At 51.5% G+C, this 17394-nt stretch overlaps 1 protein-coding gene across 1 annotated transcript in view; it reads left to right on the top strand.

The window, feature by feature from the left end:
* Positions 1-17394, top strand: part of WIPI1 (WD repeat domain, phosphoinositide interacting 1) — a 40313-nt gene that overhangs the window by 20067 nt on the left and 2852 nt on the right. Inside the window, exons 4-12 of the mRNA XM_049779907.1 lie at positions 728-824; positions 9264-9361; positions 9784-9876; positions 11186-11256; positions 12044-12151; positions 13533-13697; positions 15187-15294; positions 16096-16211; positions 16722-16822. Coding sequence (XP_049635864.1) covers positions 728-824; positions 9264-9361; positions 9784-9876; positions 11186-11256; positions 12044-12151; positions 13533-13697; positions 15187-15294; positions 16096-16211; positions 16722-16822 — 957 coding nt within the window. The remainder of the gene's footprint in view (positions 1-727; positions 825-9263; positions 9362-9783; positions 9877-11185; positions 11257-12043; positions 12152-13532; positions 13698-15186; positions 15295-16095; positions 16212-16721; positions 16823-17394) is intronic.

Genomic DNA, 17394 nt, shown 5'->3' with positions numbered 1-17394 from the left:
AGGGATCTGACTTGAGAGCACTGACTGCTTCATTGCTGGGGAGGAGCCCCCCCATGAGACCCTCAGAACAGAGCCTGGCTCTGCCCCCCTTGAGGGTCAGGAACTTGCCTAAGTCTAAGAACCACCAGCTCCAGAGAGGCTGAGGCACTGTGTTCCCTCAAAGCCCCTTATGCACCTTGTTCTGAGCCCTGTCCTCTTTCTTCACACACTTGGGGCTCCCCCTACCCCAGAAATTTCAAGGTGCCTCCATCTTCCTTCCTCCTCCTGCAGATATGTTTGTGGGCACAGATGTGATTTGTGGTTGCAGTTACTTGGAGGGGGGTAAGGGAGAGAGAAGTCTGGGACCCCCTGAGCCCCATCTGTACAAGAGGACAGCTGTGCTAGGAGCATCACTGAGGCTGATCCATCATGCCAGATACCTGGAATAATGGCCAGTACCCAAGGAAGTCTGACCGGGATACCCTGTCCCATGGAAAGGGGCCTCCCCAATTTCCAAGTGAAATTCCTCACCACCTGGCCTTTGATGCTTCTGTCTAGCTGAATATAAATTCTTCAACTGATCTAAAAGATTCTTTTTCCTTTAGACCCAGCATCAAGTTTGGTTGGGGACCCTCCCCCCCAGTGACGGATGAAAGATGGTGGGAATCCAGGGGGATGTTGGGATTCCTTTTCCTCACACACACACCCACCAAGCATGAATCCTGACGAGTGACTACTGTCTTGGCAGAGGCTGCTGGTATGCCTGGAAGAATCCATCTACATCCACAACATCAAAGACATGAAGCTGCTGAAAACCATCCTGGAGATCCCCCCCAACCCCACAGGTGAGCCCCTTGCAGCTGCCCAGAGCTGGGGTGGCTTCGCAGGGCCTGGCAGGGTGGGGACTGTGCTCCTGTGCAGTTTTTTACACTTGGGTCCGACCTGGGCAATGTGCCAGGTAGTTATGATGGGCCCGTGAGCTCTGCGGCTTGTCTGCTTTGGGAAGGGGTTTGTCTAGGATCGGGGGTAAAGGGAGAGACAATGAATAGAGGCTGATTCAGGCTTGATGAGTCTCCAGGGCCAGGAGCAAGGCAAATACTCTTTTTGGGGGGAGGGGCCCACACCCAGTGATGCTCAGGGATTATTTCAGGCTCTGCCCTCAGAAATTGCTCTTGGCAGGCTGGAGAGACCCATATGGTCCCCCGTGCCTGCCAGGAACTATTTCTGAGCAGATAGCCAGGAGGAACCCCTGAGCACCACTGGGTGTGGCCCAAAAACCAAAAAAAAAAAAAAAAAAAAAAAAGAAATTGCTCTTGGCTTGGGGACCATATGGGATGCCAGGGATCAAACCCAGGTCAGTCTTGGGTCAGCCACAGGCAAGACAAAGTTCCTACCGCTGTGCTATTTCTCTGATCCCAAATACTCTTTTTTTTTTTTTTTAAAGCACTTTATGGTGTATTTCGGCACTCAGAGGGTGGGAAGAGCCAAAATGCGTGTGTGTGGGGGGGGTGGGAGGAGGATAGAATTTGAACATTCTGGGAGCCAAAACGAGATTAGCCACTTGGAAAAGGACTGCTTGACTACAGTGCCTGGCAGCCCCACCTCCCGTTCTGCCCAAACTGAGCCACCACACATAGCCACAGGCCCCGTGTCCCCTCTGGCATGCCCTGGCCACTTCTGGTCGGCAGCTTAGTATTGGGAAGTCGGTGGAACCACAGAAGCAGGGTCCTGGCCTGAATCACTGTGCATTTGGAATGGGATGGCAGAGGAGTAGAGAAAAGGTTGCCAAAGCCAGGGGAGAGTTTTGCTCCTAATTTTTTGGGGCAGCACAAATTCCTCCAGCAGAGGGCGCTCTGAGAGAGAGAGAGAGAGAGAGAGAGAGAGAGAGAGAGAGAGAGAGAGAGAGAGAGAGAGAGAGAGAGAGAGAGAGAGACAGACAGACAGACAGACAGACAGACAGACAGACAGACAGACAGACAGACAGAAACAGAGAGAGAGAGTGGAGGGAGGGAAAGAGAGAAAGGAGACAGAGAGAGTGAAGAAAGGACAGAGACAGGATGGAGGGGAAGAGAGAAAGGAGACAGAGAAAGAGACAGAAGAGAGAAAAAGAGAAAGCAGAGAGGAGAGAAAGAAAAGAGAGAATTAGTCTAAATCCTTGACTCAGTAGCAAAGTACTTGCCTGGTATGTCTGAGGTCCCCAGTTGGATCCTCAGCCCCAGAAAAAAGGTTTTTTGTTTGTTTGGATTTTTTGGGTCACACCTGGCAGGGATTACTCCTCGCTCTGTGCTCAGAAATCGTTCCTGGTAGGCTCAGGGGACCATATGGGATGTTGGGATTCGAAACACTGTCCATCCTAGATTGGCTGCATGCAAGGCAAATGCCCTACTGCTGTGCTATCTCTCTAGCACCTGAAAAAAAAATTTTTTTTAAAAAAGCAACTCGACCCAGAGTTACACTGTAGGTACAAAATCATATCCTCTGCCCCTGCCAGTGTGTGTGCGCTGACAGCTGGGCTAGATCTCCAGGTTCACCCTTTTCATACTTCTGCCAATGAAGTGGGTTTTCCTAGCCCAGGAAATGCTTCCCTTTCCTCCCTATTAGCAGTTTAAGTAGAGAGAAGAGACTGCTTAAAATTTAGGGAGCCCTTGGTGCTTTTTTTGTTTTTGTTTTTGGGTTACACCCGGCAGTGCACAGGGGTTCCTCCTGTCTCTACGCTCAGAAATCGCTCCTGGCAGGCTCGGGGAACCATATGGGATGCCGGGATTTGAACCACCATTCTTCTGCATGCAAGGCAAATGGTCTACCTCCATGCTATCTCTTCGTCCCCAGCCCTTGGTGCTTTATATTTAACAGAATGTGTATGTGTTTTTATTTGGGAGACACACTTGGCTGCACTGAGGACTCACTCCTGACTCTTTGCTCAGGGATCACTCCTGGTGGTGCTTAAGGTACCATATGGGATGCCCAAGATCAAACCCAAATTGGTCCCAGGCAGGGCAAGAAAGAGCCCTCCGTTCTGTACAATTTGCTCCTGCTGAGAATGTGTATTAAATATAAGGGAGATATTTGTGGTTCTTAGAGGGTTCAGGGGCTACTCCCACTGACACTTGGTCTGATGGTGCAGACTGAATGATTGAATGTTTATACTCTGTAGTACTGGGGATGCTGGGGTTGCATCTCACAGACTCAAGCCATGTCTATCTATGTACTAGGCATTTGAACATCTAACCCAGACCCAGGAATAAATGTTTTATTTGGGGACATGAGCAGCAGCACCCTGTGGTACTCAGGGGATTATGCAGTGTTGGGATTGAATCCACTGTTCCTGTATTTCAGTCTGTAGAGCTCACTCCTCAGTCCTGTGAAGAATTGTTTGTGTGTGATAAGGAAGAGGGTTTGGCCACATCCAGCTGTACTCAGAGATTACTCCTGGCTCTGTGCTCAAAATCACTCCTGGCAGTCTTAGAGGACCATATGGGATACCAGGGATCAAACACAGGTATGCCACAAGCAAAGCAAACACACTACCTGCTGTGCTATCGCTCTGGCCCCAACTGGGGAGAGTTTTTATCTTAAGAAAAATTGCTCCAGGGCCGGCGAGGTGGCGCTAGAGGTAAGGTGTCTGCCTTGCGAGCACTAGCCAAAGAAAGATCGCGACCCCGGTTCGATCCTTCGGTGTCCCATATAGTCCCCCCAAGCCAGAGGCAATTTCTGAGTGCTTAGCCAGGAGTAACCCCTGATCATCAAACGGGTGTGGCCCCAAAAACCAAAAAAAAAAAAAAAGAAAAGAAAAAAAAGAAAAATTTCTCCAGTGGTAGGGTGTTTGCCTTGCATGCACTGACCTCGGATGGACCATGATTCCATCCCCCAGTGTCCCATATGGTCCCCCTAGCCCCTGAGCGTCACTGGATGTGGCTCAAAACCCCAAATAAAATAAAAAACAAAATAAAACTTGCTCCACGATATCTGAGCACAGAGCCATTAGTGAACCCTGAATGCTGCCAGGTATGATCCAACTCTCTCCCTCAAAAAAGAAAATTCTCATTGAGGCCAGAGTGATAGCACAGCAGGTAGGGTGTTTGCCTTGCAAGCCAGGTTAGATTCCTGCCATCCCAGATGGTCCCCCTAGCCTTCCAGGAGTGATTTCTGAATGCAGAGTGAAGAGTAACCTCTGAGCACCACCAGGTCTGACCCCAAAACAAAGTAAAACAAAAACATTGCTTCAGGAACATTCTCCTCTTCAGGTCATCCCCAAGAATAGATTGACAATTGCCCTCTGGAATTCCCCGAGGGTGATGAGGGGGTTCCTTTTACCGGGTTTTGAGAGTGATGAGTCCAGATGTGTCCTGTGTCCCCTTCTTCCTCCCTCATCATCATCACCTTTATATCTACCCAGACCCCTTGGAATTCATCAACTAGGAAATGATCACTTTCTACCACCCCACCCCACCCCGTTTTCCTCAGGGAGTTTCACCCCAGAGCAGATGTGGTCAGTTGAGTGTCCAAGGGCAGGTACCTCTCCCCCAGCTCCAAGACATTGTTCTTTGAGCAACCAGCTGTTGCTCAAAGCACTTGTAAGCTCTGGGATCCAGGACATCAGATCCAACAAGGCTACTACTGCAAAGGAAGGAAGTGTCTCTCAGGCTCACGCTCCTCAGTTTTTTACTTTTTATGTATTTTTGGCTTTGGGGTCACAACCTGCTGCACTCAGGTTCTGAGCTCTGTGCTCAGAAATCACTCCTGGCAGGTTCAAGGGACCATATAGGATGCTGGGGATTTTACCTGGATCCATCGTGGGTCAGCAGCATGCGAGGCAAATGTCCTACCACTGTGCTGTCACTTCGGCTGAAGGATGGAATCTGCTTCTATCCCTCATTAAAGCGCATGCCAGTTGGTTTTGGCCTTGAAAACTATAGGTCCACTCCCAGTGCAATGCTCCACTGTCCCACGCACCCCAGACCTGCAGAGGAAATTTCTTCCTCCCATCTGTGTGTGAATCTGGGGCTTCTGTCCACCATGTCAAAGGCCCAAGGCTGTTTCTTTTCGTGGTCCAACAAGTTCATTTCCTTCCGGCCACACAGCAGCCTTCGAGCTGAGCAGAATAGCTGCAGTAGGAAATCCCCCAGGTGCCTCTGGGGCCACAGCCTGCCCCCTCCCTGCCCAGACAAATGTAGCACAACAGAGTCTAATTTCTTCTCCTTAGTCTTGAGAACCTGTAAAGGTGGGGCAACCGACACTTTTGATATCACAGAACATTCACGGCCACAATCTCCATCGTTCCCCTTCTCTTTGGGGCCCATACCTGGCAGTGTTCAGGTTTCGGCTTTGCTTATGTTTGTTCCTAGGCATGGCCTTCCAGGATCATGTCATGCCTTGTGTCTTTGTTCAGCCTCACAAGGAACTGCTCATTGGAACAGTCCCACCTGCTTTGACTTTCTTTTCTTTTTTGGGGGCGGGGTTGGGGGGTCACACCCAGCAGCACTCAGGTGGTAACTTCTGGCTCCACGCTCAGAAATAGCTCCTGGCAGGCATGGGGGACCATATGGGATGCCGAGATTCGAACCAATGACCTTCTGCATGAAAGGCAAACGCCTTACCTCCATGCTATCTCTCCAGCCCCTGACTTTCTTTTCTGAATAATTTCCATTAATTCATCTTCTGGGTGCTGGCTACGTTAGGGAGTGTGAAAGGTATCCGGTCACCCCAGTGTGTATGAATGGTGTCTCAGCGTGGTTTTGAGGAATGTTGCTCTTTTTTTTTTTTGGTTTTTGGGCCACACCTAGCGATGCTCAGGGGTTACTCCTGGCTGTCTGCTCAGAAATAGCTCCTGGCAGGCACGAGAGACCATATGGGACACCGGGATTCCAACCAACCACCTTTGGTCCTGGGTTGGCTGCTTGCAAGGCAAACACCGCTGTGCTATTTCTCCGGGCCCATGTTGCTCTTTTTTTCTTTTCTTTTTTTTTTTTTTAGATTTTGGGCCACACCTGCTGGTGCTCAAGGGTTACTCGTAGCTCTGCATTCAGGGATCATTACTGGCAGTGCTCAGGGGACCATATGGGGTGCCGAGGAATCAAAACCAGGTCGGCTGCATGCAAGGCAAATGCCCTACTTGCTGTGCTATTGCTCCATCTCCCTCCCCCCCCTTTTTTTTAACGTTTTTTTAAAAAACTTTATTTATTGATTGATTCATTGGTTGGTTTCTGGGTGACACCCAGCAGTGCTCAGGGGTTACTCCTGGCTCTGCAATCAGAAATTTCCCCTGAAAAGAAAAAGAAAAAAAAAGAAGAAATTTCCCCTGGCAGGCTGGGGGATCGTATGGAATGCCAGGAATCGAACCAGGTCTTTTCTGGGTCTGCCGTATATAAGGCAAATGCCCTCCTACTCTTCTCTCTCTGGCCTCAGCCACCTTCTTCTTGTTTTTCTTTTGGTTTGGGATCTACACCCAGTGTTTAGGTCTCAACTCCTGGATCTTAGCGCTTACTACTGGCCAACAGGTCCTCCTGGGATGTGTTTTTTCTGCTTCTGTCCTGTTACTTGATTTTTTTTTTTCTGCCAAAGGCCCCTGTGGAGACTCTACCCCTGACCCCACCGTGCAAGCTGACCCCTATCTTTGCAGTGTCTTCCTCTCCATTTTTATACACCTGAGTCTGCCGGCCTGCCTAATGGTTCTTGCAGTTTTGTATTTGGATTTCACAGAACTCAGAGGCTATGGGAAATCAGAGCTTCTAGATCCCACTTGGGGGTGAGGTATGGATTGGTTTCTCGAGGGCAGAGAAGGGCACAGACTGACAGAGCTTTGCAGAATTGGTGCCCTCTGCACTGAACACTGCCTGGCTCTGTCCTCAGTTAAGTCAGTGCAGGAACTGGACTTTGCTTCCAAATCCCAGCATTTTCTTTTTCCAGCATTTTTTTCCTAACCCTCTCCCCTCCCTTCCTGCAAATTTGGGAAAGCACATTTTTTCAAAGCACGATACCAATGGTCTCCCTCCTGTTATAAGAGACCCATCTCACACACAGGCTTATAACAAAGTTGTTCTCTGAGAAGGATCTCTCTTACCAAAAATTTCCGTTTGGGTTAGGTTGGGATTTTTAGAAATTCCTTGAATTCACTTCCACCATGTATACCTTCATTACTCTAAACCAGTGTTTCTCAATTTTTTATTTTAATTTATTTTATTAAAGAGCATGTGTCATACAATTGACATAGTTGATCATACTACATTTGTTTCCAGACAGGTGGGAGTGAAATTGTGTGTGTGTGTGTGTGTGTGTGTGTGTGTGTGTGTGTGTGTGTTGGTTTTGGGGCCACACCTGGTGACATTCAGTTGTTACCCCTGGCTCTGCACTCAGAAATTGCCCCTGGAAAGCTCAGGGGAACATATGGGATGCTGGGGATTGAACCCAGGTCTGTCCCAGGTTGGCCATATGCAAGGCAAACACCCTACCACTGTTCTATCACTTTGGCCTGGGAGGGAGGGAAATTTTAAAGAAAGAAAAAGAAGAGGTAAAAAAGTACAGCGACAAGCAATTTAGTGAAAATGATTGTATGTCCAATGACATCATTAAATCATTGTAAGAAGGTTTAGTAAGCTCTTGCTGCTAGTTATTCCGTTTGTTTCTGAACATTAAGTGACTTCCAATACACATTGGCATCTAATTTGGTATGTTCCTACGGGCATGACCGTATAAATAAAAAATGGGGTTGTCTGTATAGCTTCAACACTAGCTGATACTGCAGCTTTTGTGAGGTATGTTTTAGACTGCCAGGGCTTCTAGAAGTATGGGTGGGTGGGGGATCCCACACTTGCTGCAAAAAGCCTTGGTGATGTCAGCCCAAATACCAGCGTACCGGGAGTTTTGGTCAGATTGGCGTCTCTGCAAGGGAACCTTACAGGAATGATAAACCATTAGTGGAGTGGCAATTGTGGGTGGTGGGTGCAGCAGGCATGGCTTAGGTAAAGTGGGGACTTGGCCCACCTTTTCCTCCCAAGATTGACAGCTTCCACCTGCATGGCCGGTTTACCCATAAATTTTCACAGCTTGGTTTACATCTCTTTCAGGAATAGTGAGTCTTTGGAGCTAGCAAAATGCAGGCTGGGTGACTGCATTTGTGTCAACATTTTGGGGTATTTTTGACCTTTTTTCCTTCCTGCAGCCCTTCTCTCCTACCCATTAGCCACTTGTTTGTCTGTGGTCCCCCTGGCATGATTTTTATCTTGTGACCTCTTGGAATATCTGAAAGTACACAGGGTAATAATAGTCTACGGTTGAGAAATGGAACCATTATCATGTGAGTTCCCCACCCCCCCACACACACACCCCTAGTCTCTATGTAAAAACAAAGTCAGTGCAATGGCTTGGCTGCCTTTCACCCTTTCAGAATTTATCTAAGAATGTCTCTTTGCTTTGTTCTAGTGACAGACACAGCCCTCAGATCACTTTCTGCCTTCCAGAGGATAGTAGCCAAACAGGGAGATAGCTGCCATGGAAACGAGCCATTTCTAACCAATCTCTCTAGGGGCCAGAGCGATAGCACAGTGGAAAGTTCAATCCCCAGCATCCCATATGGTCCTCTGAGCACCACCAGGAGTGATCCCTGCGTGCTGAGCCAGGAGGAAGTCCTGAGCATCACCAGGTGTGAACCTCTAAAAATAAAACAAACAAAAACAAACACCAGGTTTTCTCCTGGTCCCCTTCCTGGTCTGCAGATCCTCAGCTTGAACTGACTGCCATTTCTTTTTTTTTTTTTTTTTGGTTTTTGGGCCACACCCGGCGGTGCTCAGGGGTTACTCCTGGCTGTCTGCTCAGAAATAGCTCATGGCAGGCACGGGGGACCATATGGGACACCGGGTTTCGAACCAACCACCTTTGGTCCTGGATCGGCTGCTTGCAAGGCAAACGCCGCTGTGCTATCTCCCCGGGCCCACTGACTGCCATTTCTGAAGTCACCTGCCAATGTGTAGTTACTGACTGATTCAGAGGAGGCAAGTTGGGTTCTGTTAGAAGCAAAAGTTGTTCACCCCAGGAAGTCGTATGCTTGGAAGAGTGGCTTCAGATTCCTGGGGAGTAACATGCGAGAAAGAGCATTTCCCCCTGCTCAGACTGGGATAGCTTAGCTGTAGGAAGACCATGACCAGAGGGGGGTCCCTTGAGAGATCTGCAAAAAGTAAAAATCTGCAGGGTCGTTCCTTCTTTCGCCAGCAGGGAGTGCCAGAGTCAGCCTTGGTACCTGATGCTCTTTCCCAGGCAGCTCCTCTCACCTGCTGTTTCTCCCATGCCAGGTCTGTGTGCCTTGTCCATCAACCATTCCAATTCCTACGTGGCCTATCCTGGGAGCCAGACGACAGGCGAGATCGTGCTCTATGACGGACACTCCCTGGTAAGTAGACAGACCTAGCTCGGTCATCCCCACCCTCCCTGCTTGGCAGCACCAGGTGAGCAGGCGTCTTGGTGCCAAGGGAGGGGAGAGCTCTTTGCCAGCCTTGCCCTGGGCCAACAGAACCTCAAGGCAGGGCCAGGCTGAGTCAGGCATTCTCAGCGTAGTGTAGACCGGTGGCTCCCCTCTGCTTCACCTCTGGCTACAGCAAAGTCACACGCCCTGTTCTTCGAGGAATCCCCAAGGCTCAGGGCAGGACCCTGGCATCACTAACTCACTTGTACAGCTGGGACTCACAAGATGGGTGCAGACATGGTAATGGGACCCAAAGGCATGCTGGGAGCCCTGCCACTTGGGGGGGGAGCAGGAAGGAGAAAGGAGCTTTTATGGTCTCCCCAGCTCCATGCTGCCTCCTCTTCCTCCAGAAAACTGTCTGCAGTATCGCCGCCCACGAGGGCCTGCTGGCCGCGCTTGCCTTCAATGCCTCAGGCTCCAGACTGGCCAGTGCTTCTGAGAAAGTGAGTGTGGATCCTTGTTGGGGGGGGGGGGCTGTCCTGATGGGGTTATATTGCCTTCAGCATTCACAAGCTCCCATTCCTTCATGGGTTGGGCAGTGGAGGGGAGCAGGAGGGGATAGGGTGGCTCAGAGCTAGTCCACTCATCTGGCCCGTGTGTGTGTGTGTGTGTGTGTGTGTGTGTGTGTGTGTGTGTAGAACCCCCTGGTTCTACAGAGACCAAATTCATAGAAGGGATCCAGACAGAGAATAGAAAGGGCTTCCTGTGTGTGTGTGTGTGTGTGTGTGTGTGTGTGTGTGTGTGTGTGTGTGTGTGTGTGTGTGTGTGTGTGTGTGTGTGTGTGTGTGTGTGTGTGTAGAACCCCCTGGTTCTACAGAGACCAAATTCATAGAAGGGATCCAGACAGAGAATAGAAAGGGCTTCCTGTGTGTGTGTGTGTGTGTGTGTGTGTGTGTGTGTGTGTGTGTGTGTGTGTGTGTGTGTGTGTGTGTGTGTGTGTGTGTGTGTGTGTGTGTGTGTAGAACCCCCTGGTTCTACAGAGACCAAATTCATAGAAGGGATCCAGACAGAGAATAGAAAGGGCTTCCTGCTTTACATGCTGAGGAACTGGCTTCAATCCTTGGTTCCACCTGTTCGCCCAAACACTGCTAGGAACATCCCTTAAGTATCAAGTCTGAAATGTAGCCCCAAAGCACCACTCATGGGGTCCCTCATAAACAGCAAAAACAAAAAAGCCCACGTGACCTTGTCTTTTGCTAAGGCTGGACACAAGCTGTGTCTCCTGCATGTGGCTGGAGCCCAGTAGCTCAACACTCTAACAGGCCATTGGTCCTTCAGGGAACTAGCAGGGAGGGCGACTAAGCTGCATTTCTGGCCCCTGGAGAGCCTCATATTCTGAGTGGCAGGGGTGGGTTGAGCCCTGGAAACAGAAACTTGGGGTGGAAGGACAAGGGGGCCACAGAGTGTTGAAGACACCGTCCATGACCTGCATGTTGTTACACTTGGGGACTCCCTCCAGAGAGGAAGATGTTCTTCCATTCCATGGAAACCAGCTTCTCTCTCAAGGGCTATCCCAGAGTTGGAAGATAGGATAGGGTTAGGGTGCATGCTTGGGGAGTGTCTGAACCAGCATCTCCAGGGTAACCCCTGGGGGCCTCTGAGCATCACCCAGGATGGCCCTAGTGGATCCCCAGTATGATGTGGCATGAACATCACCAGCCCAGCCGGCCATGTGTTGCTGGTAGTGACCCCCCACTTCAGCCATGAATGAAGACCAACCTGAAACCCATTGCCTGTCTGCCTCTGTTCCAGGGCACAGTCATCCGGGTCTTCTCTGTCCCTGAAGGGCAGAAGCTCTATGAGTTTCGGAGAGGAATGAAAAGGTCTGTTCCCCACCCACTGGCTTGGGGCCCTGCTGTGGGGAGGGGGGGACATTGGGCTGAAGACCATGGTTTCTCTGGGCCTTGGTTCTTTCTCCTGAGCTAGCTGTGACATCTGCTGTGACAGGGATTCAAGGGACCACCCCCTCATGCCTAATCTGGTACACGCATGGGGGTGAGGAGAAGCGAGCGAGGAAGTTGCCAACCCAGAGCAGGTTCCAATTCCCTGAAGGTCTAGGACAGAACCCTGGGGCCTACTACCTGCTCCTTTGACATTGGGGTTTTGCTGGAAAAACTCCCCAGAGGTCAGGAGAACCGATGCCTCCCCCCTTTTTAATCATCCCAACATTGACTTCTAAGGATGCAAACTGCCAGGTTGAAGAGAATTTAGAGAGTTTTAGAGTTTAGGGCACCTGGACTCTGGTTCCAGAACATTAACACCATGATTCAGTTGAGGAAATAGCTCAGAGGTTGGAGCTCTTGTCTCCCCAGTTCTATCTCTGGCGCTGCACAAATCCCTAAGCCCTGCCAGGTTATCCTTGGAGACTTCCTTTTTCCCCGCCCCTAGCACCAGTCTTGGGGCACCCCCAACCCCACAGGGCCTGAGCAGTTGCTTTGTCTTACTGGGCCCGAGCTTTGTGCCAGGCAGCCAGATTTTTGACCAAGTGTCACCAGGTATGAACCCCGCCCTCTCGCCCTGGCACTGCTAGGGAAGCACCCCCACCCCCAGGAAACACACACACACACACACACACAAACCCACAAACCACACGCATCACTGTGTCCTTAGGTACGTGACTATCAGCTCGCTGGCCTTCAGCATGGACTCTCAGTTCCTCTGTGCCTCCAGCAATACGGAGACGGTGCATGTCTTCAAGCTGGAGCATCTCACCAGCAGGTAAGCGGCCCGACCTGGCCTCCCCTGCCAGGTGATCTCATATCCGAGGCTGCCAGCCTCGCTTCAGGCAAGCTACCTCGACCAGAGAGCCCTGAGTGTGTTTGCAGAGATAGTGTCACTGTGTAAGAAAGCATGAGATCCAGGCTCCTCACTTCCTGGCTTCAACCCATCCCATCTCCTTCACCCCCATCCGTTTGCCTGCCTCTACCATTATAGATGTTTCTGTGCAGTTCTATCTTATAGATAGGACTGCCTGGCACTGCAGTCTCACGGGTATTTCTTCCTAGCCCTGTCCTTATGGCCAGGTCTACCTCCAGACATGTCTTCCTGGCTCTATTTTCATGGGCATATCTGCTCAGCAATGAGTTTAGTCATGTCTGCCTGGCTCTCCCCTTACATGGTTTCCTGGCTCTGCCCTTACAGGCATGTTTTCCTGGCTCTACCCTTACAGGCACGTCTGCCCAGCTCTGCCCTTATACATATGTCTGCCCAGCTCAAAGTATGCTGAAAGTGCCTCTAACCCACAACTCCCTCCTACAGCTGCCTGTGACTTCCGTGTGAGGTCTCGGACCTTGGTTAATCTGATTCCTAGCACAAAACTTAAAAGCAGGCTTTACCCTACCCCCCTCCCCCGCTGCTGGGCATCCTTATAAGATCCTTCCCCAAAAGGAACCACAATAACATGGAGGCCCCAAGGGCTCTATCTGAGTAATGGGGAGAACCACTGCTCCCTCACCTCCAGAGCTTTTGTATTGTGCTCCACTGATTCTGCTAGGTGGGACTTGGGGGGCTGTGCTGGCCCTACACTGGCCCTGGAGCTGAGCACAAAAAGCGATAGGAGTAGGGTTTGGCCATTCTCACAGTCACTCACCAAGCAGGGACTTGGAATTTACTAAGTGAAGGGGATACTCCGGCGTTTTCTCTATGGCGCTGGTAACTATGAGGGGCTTTCTGCTTCTCCCCTTAATTGATGGGAAGGTGAGTGGCGGCCAGGCTAGAGTCCAGCTGCTCCCCACACCAGCCTTCTTTGGAGAGGTGGGCATCTACCATTGTAAAGGCAGGAGCACCAAGTACCCTTTAATGCCTTTCAGTGGCTCTTCCACAGACCAGGGCAGCCCAGAGGCCTTGCTGGCCACTGGATTGGAACTGAAGGTTCCAAGTTGTTCCAGGTAGGCAGACCATTAGTCCCAGAAGCACAGTGTCCACTGTCTTGTCCCAGCACCTCACATCCTGGATGTGTCTGTAGCTGCGTATGTGTGTATGTTTGTAGCCATGTCTGTGTGTGTGTGTGTGTTCATATGCACACCCATCCTGAGTCCCCCACCCACTGCCCATGCCTGCAGTTCACTCTCACCTTCCTGTGCATTGCCCCCCCTCTCAGTCTGCCGGAAGAGCCTTCAACCTGGACGGGTTACATGGGGAAGATGTTCATGGCCGCTTCCAACTACCTCCCCGCCCAGGTGTCAGACATGATGCACCAGGACCGGGCCTTCGCCACCGGGCGCCTCAGCGTTTCTGGGCAGAGGAACATCTGCACCCTCTCCACGTATGTATGTCACAGGCTCTGTGCCATGGATGTGTGCAGTTCTACCTAGCGCACTCACACACGCTCCATCCACCACGTATAGTGTGCATACTCGGCAGCAGCCATAGCCACACACACTCTATCTAGTGCATCCACTCACTTCCCAGGAGTGCCCACCACAGTTTCTACCTACTCACCTCTATGTGTCAGTGTGTGTCGTGGATCTGCAGCCACTGCTTTCTATGCCCGTGTCCCCTCACCTAGCTCTGCTAGCACTAGTTCTGTCCTCCGGTGCTTTCTCCCTCTTCTCACAGCCAACTCTCAACTCTCTCCCTGTGCTCACAGCCATGTGCTCTTGGGCCCCACACTCCAGGGCTCGCAGCAGGTAGAGACCCTGATCAAGAGCCTTGCCCCACACCTGCAGTAACAGGAGGGTTTTGGGAGGAAGGGATAGAAAGAACCTGGTTTTCCTTTCCAGGACTTTAGTGGCCTTCTCTGAGGACATCTAGAAAGGTGGTATGAGAGGCTGTAATCTCTTAGCTACATGCCAGGGTTTCCAAACTGTTTATTTCTGGTGTCATTCTGGTAACACCATCAAACACCACCCTAACCCCTCCCCCCCGAAGTTGACAGATGTCTTATCTAAGGCATTTAATGGGGCCCTTGAAATTTGGGGGTGCGTTTATGAATGTGCCTAAGACCAGTGGGCAGGAATGCTGAGATTCTCTGGCACTTCCGTCTATGGCCTTTTGCTTTCGTGTTGTTTGTTGGTCCTTTTTTGGTTTCTTGGGCCACACCCAGCAGTACACTGGCTACTGCCAGCTCTGAGCTGGGGTGTAGTAGCTGAAGGGTATCACTTCCTCTTCTGATACGAAGCTCATACTGAGCTGTCCCTTCTGCCCCTGCCGAAAGCAGAGAGACTGTCCCCTCCCAGGAAGGCAGCAGAGCCGAGAATGAGCAGGCATGGCAGTCTCCTCCACAGGGTCCTATTTAAGAGGCCAAAAAGAACCCCGCTGGGGGGACCAGAGAGATAGCACAGCAGTAGAGTGTTTGACTTGCACACAGCCAATTCAGGACAAACGGTGATTCGAATCCTGGCATCCCATATGGTCCCCTGAACCTGCCAGGAGTGATTTCTAACTGCAGAGCCAGGATTAATCTCTGAGCACTGCCGGGTGTGACCCAAAAACGAAACAAGAACCTCACTGGGCCAGAACAAGAGCACAGCAGAGAGGATACTTGCCTTGCATATGGCTGACCCGGTTAGATCCTTTACATCCTATAAGGTTTCCCAAGCACCACCAGAAGTCATTCCTGAGCACAGAGCCAGACATAACCCCTGAGCATTGTCAAGTGTGGCTCAAAAAATATAAATAAACAGAAAGAAGCCCAAAGGTCCTGTGGCTAGGTCAGGAGGCAAAGGGAGATGAGGGTCCATGGCCAGTGGGGACACCAAGGGTGAAGGAGGTTCCCATGCTCAGGCCCTTCATGGCTGCATCTTCTCCTTCAGAATCCAGAAGCTGCCACGGCTCTTGGTGGCATCAGCCGATGGCCACCTTTACATCTATAACCTGGACCCGCAGGATGGCGGGGAATGCGTCCTCATCAAAACCCACAGGTGAGGAGACGCGCAGGCGCACATGGGGTCGCAGGGCCACCTCCTGGCTCCTGCTCCCTGTCAACCTGACAGGGCATGGCCTGTGGGCTCCTGGTAACTTCCTCCTTCTCCTGGCCATGATGGCCTGATGGAAAGAAGCTTCCTCCATAGGAGGAACCAAAACCCAGCAGTTACCACTGACCCATATCCTGGCATCGTCTCTGGGCCTGGCTTGGTGGCCTGAGCATGCCCAGTGCAGGCCTGGCCCTATGAAAGAGATGGAGGAACAAGGAGTCTCAGCTAGGCCCTGAATCTTTGGGGCTTTATTTGGTTTCCTTTTAGTTTTGATTTTTTTTTTGGAGGGGGTGTACACGCAGCTACACTCAGGGGTTCCTCCTGGGTGACTGTGCTCAGGAATCACTCCTGGAGTGCTTGTGATACGAGCTGGGGATTGAATCTGGGTCCGCCACATGTAAGGCAAACGCCCTCCCCACTATACCATCATCGCTCTGGCCCCTTCATTGGGGGCCACATCCGGTGGTGCTTAGGGCTTACTCCTAGCACTCTCGCTCAGGGGTCACTCCTGATGGAGCTTGGGGGGACATATTTACTGCTGGTCATCAGCCCCCTATCCAGTTGAGTTGACATTGTTCAAGGCTAGTGCCTCCCCCACCCTAGGTAAGCCTTGGTCATTTAAGGTCATTGTGGCGCAAAATAACTCAGCCGGGTGTTGACAGGGAGGCTCCTGGGGAAATGTTTGATAATCTCTTTTTCTTTTTCCTTCCTCATTCCTCTCCCTCCCCTTTTCATGGCTGCAATTAGCTTGCTTGGCTCAGGAACCCCAGAGAACAAAGACAGTGACCTCAAACTTTCCTTACCTCAGTCTTACGCCGCCACCGTTGCCAGACCAGGCACCTCCTCAGCATCCACAGTGCCAGGTGAGCAGCGGGGGGGGGGGGCTTTGGGGAAGACCCCCCACAACACCTGGGAGTCAGCTTTCCCTGCACACCATTGCTTTCCTCCTGCCAGAGGCCCTCACCCAGGGCCCGAATAGTGAAGAGTCCCATTCTCAACAAAGCAAGCTTGCATGTGAGAAGTGCAGAGTATGGGGTGCCAGGGTGGGCACCCCCCAGCCTGTCCAGGTCTCAGAGGCAAAGAGACTGGTGGGGAATTTTTTTTGCTCTTGTGTTTTTGTTTATTTGTTTGGGGGCCACACCCAGTGGTATTCCTGGGTTACTCCAGGCTCTGCACTGAGAAATCACTCCTTGCCACGCTCTGGGGACGTATGGGATGCTGGGGATTGAACTGAGTGCAAGACAAACACCCTCCCCCACTGTGTTATGGCTCCGACCCTAACAAGGATTGATACTCCTAGGGAAGGAGGGGAGGGGTGGGCATGGATCCTCCCTTCCCCACAGCTTCTCTCATGCATGGCCCTTGGTTTCCAGGTTATTCAGAGGACGGCGGGACCCTCCGCGGAGAGGTCATTCCTGAGCATGAATTTGCCCCGGGACCAGTATGTCTGGACGACGAGAATGAATTCCCCCCTGTGAGCATCAGGGACCCGTAGAAAACGGCTCTGCTCTCTGCTCTCTGTGTGTGTGCTTGACAGGCGGGGACAGGCCAGCTGCGGGCCCTTAACCACTCTCTCACCCTCTAGTATTCAGAGAGGCTCGACAATGCGCCCCACTCCGGGCCTCGGCCTCGAACCCTGCACACTAGCTGGTAGGGGTTTGTGTGGAGCAGGATATGGTGCAGCTCCGGGAGTGACTGCCTTTGGCCTTGCTGCTCTGTCGCTCTCCTCTGTGCTCCGGCCAGCTTACACCTGCCTCTCTGGAGGTTCCCAAGGATGTTCATACAGAACCCCAGAATGGAACACAGCTTTCTGGGGCTGGGTGGCAGCGCTGGAAGTGAACCCCACCCACCCCACCCCAGGCCTGGGCACCTGTAGATCCTGACAGATGCAATTCTCTCTGGGCCTGCCTCCTGCTTCAGTTCATCAGCCCAGGGGGGCCCCAGGCTGCTAAAGGGCTTGGCTTGGCTTCTCCCTGCTTTCCTATGCGCAGAGATGATTCCCTCTGGGCCTGGTTCCCGTGGCCACCTTAGCTTCCAAAGTGAATT

Source organism: Suncus etruscus, chromosome 1, assembly GCF_024139225.1.
Source record: "Suncus etruscus isolate mSunEtr1 chromosome 1, mSunEtr1.pri.cur, whole genome shotgun sequence".
NCBI classification, from domain to species: domain Eukaryota; kingdom Metazoa; phylum Chordata; class Mammalia; order Eulipotyphla; family Soricidae; genus Suncus; species Suncus etruscus.
This window is presented reverse-complemented; position numbering and strand designations above follow the sequence as displayed.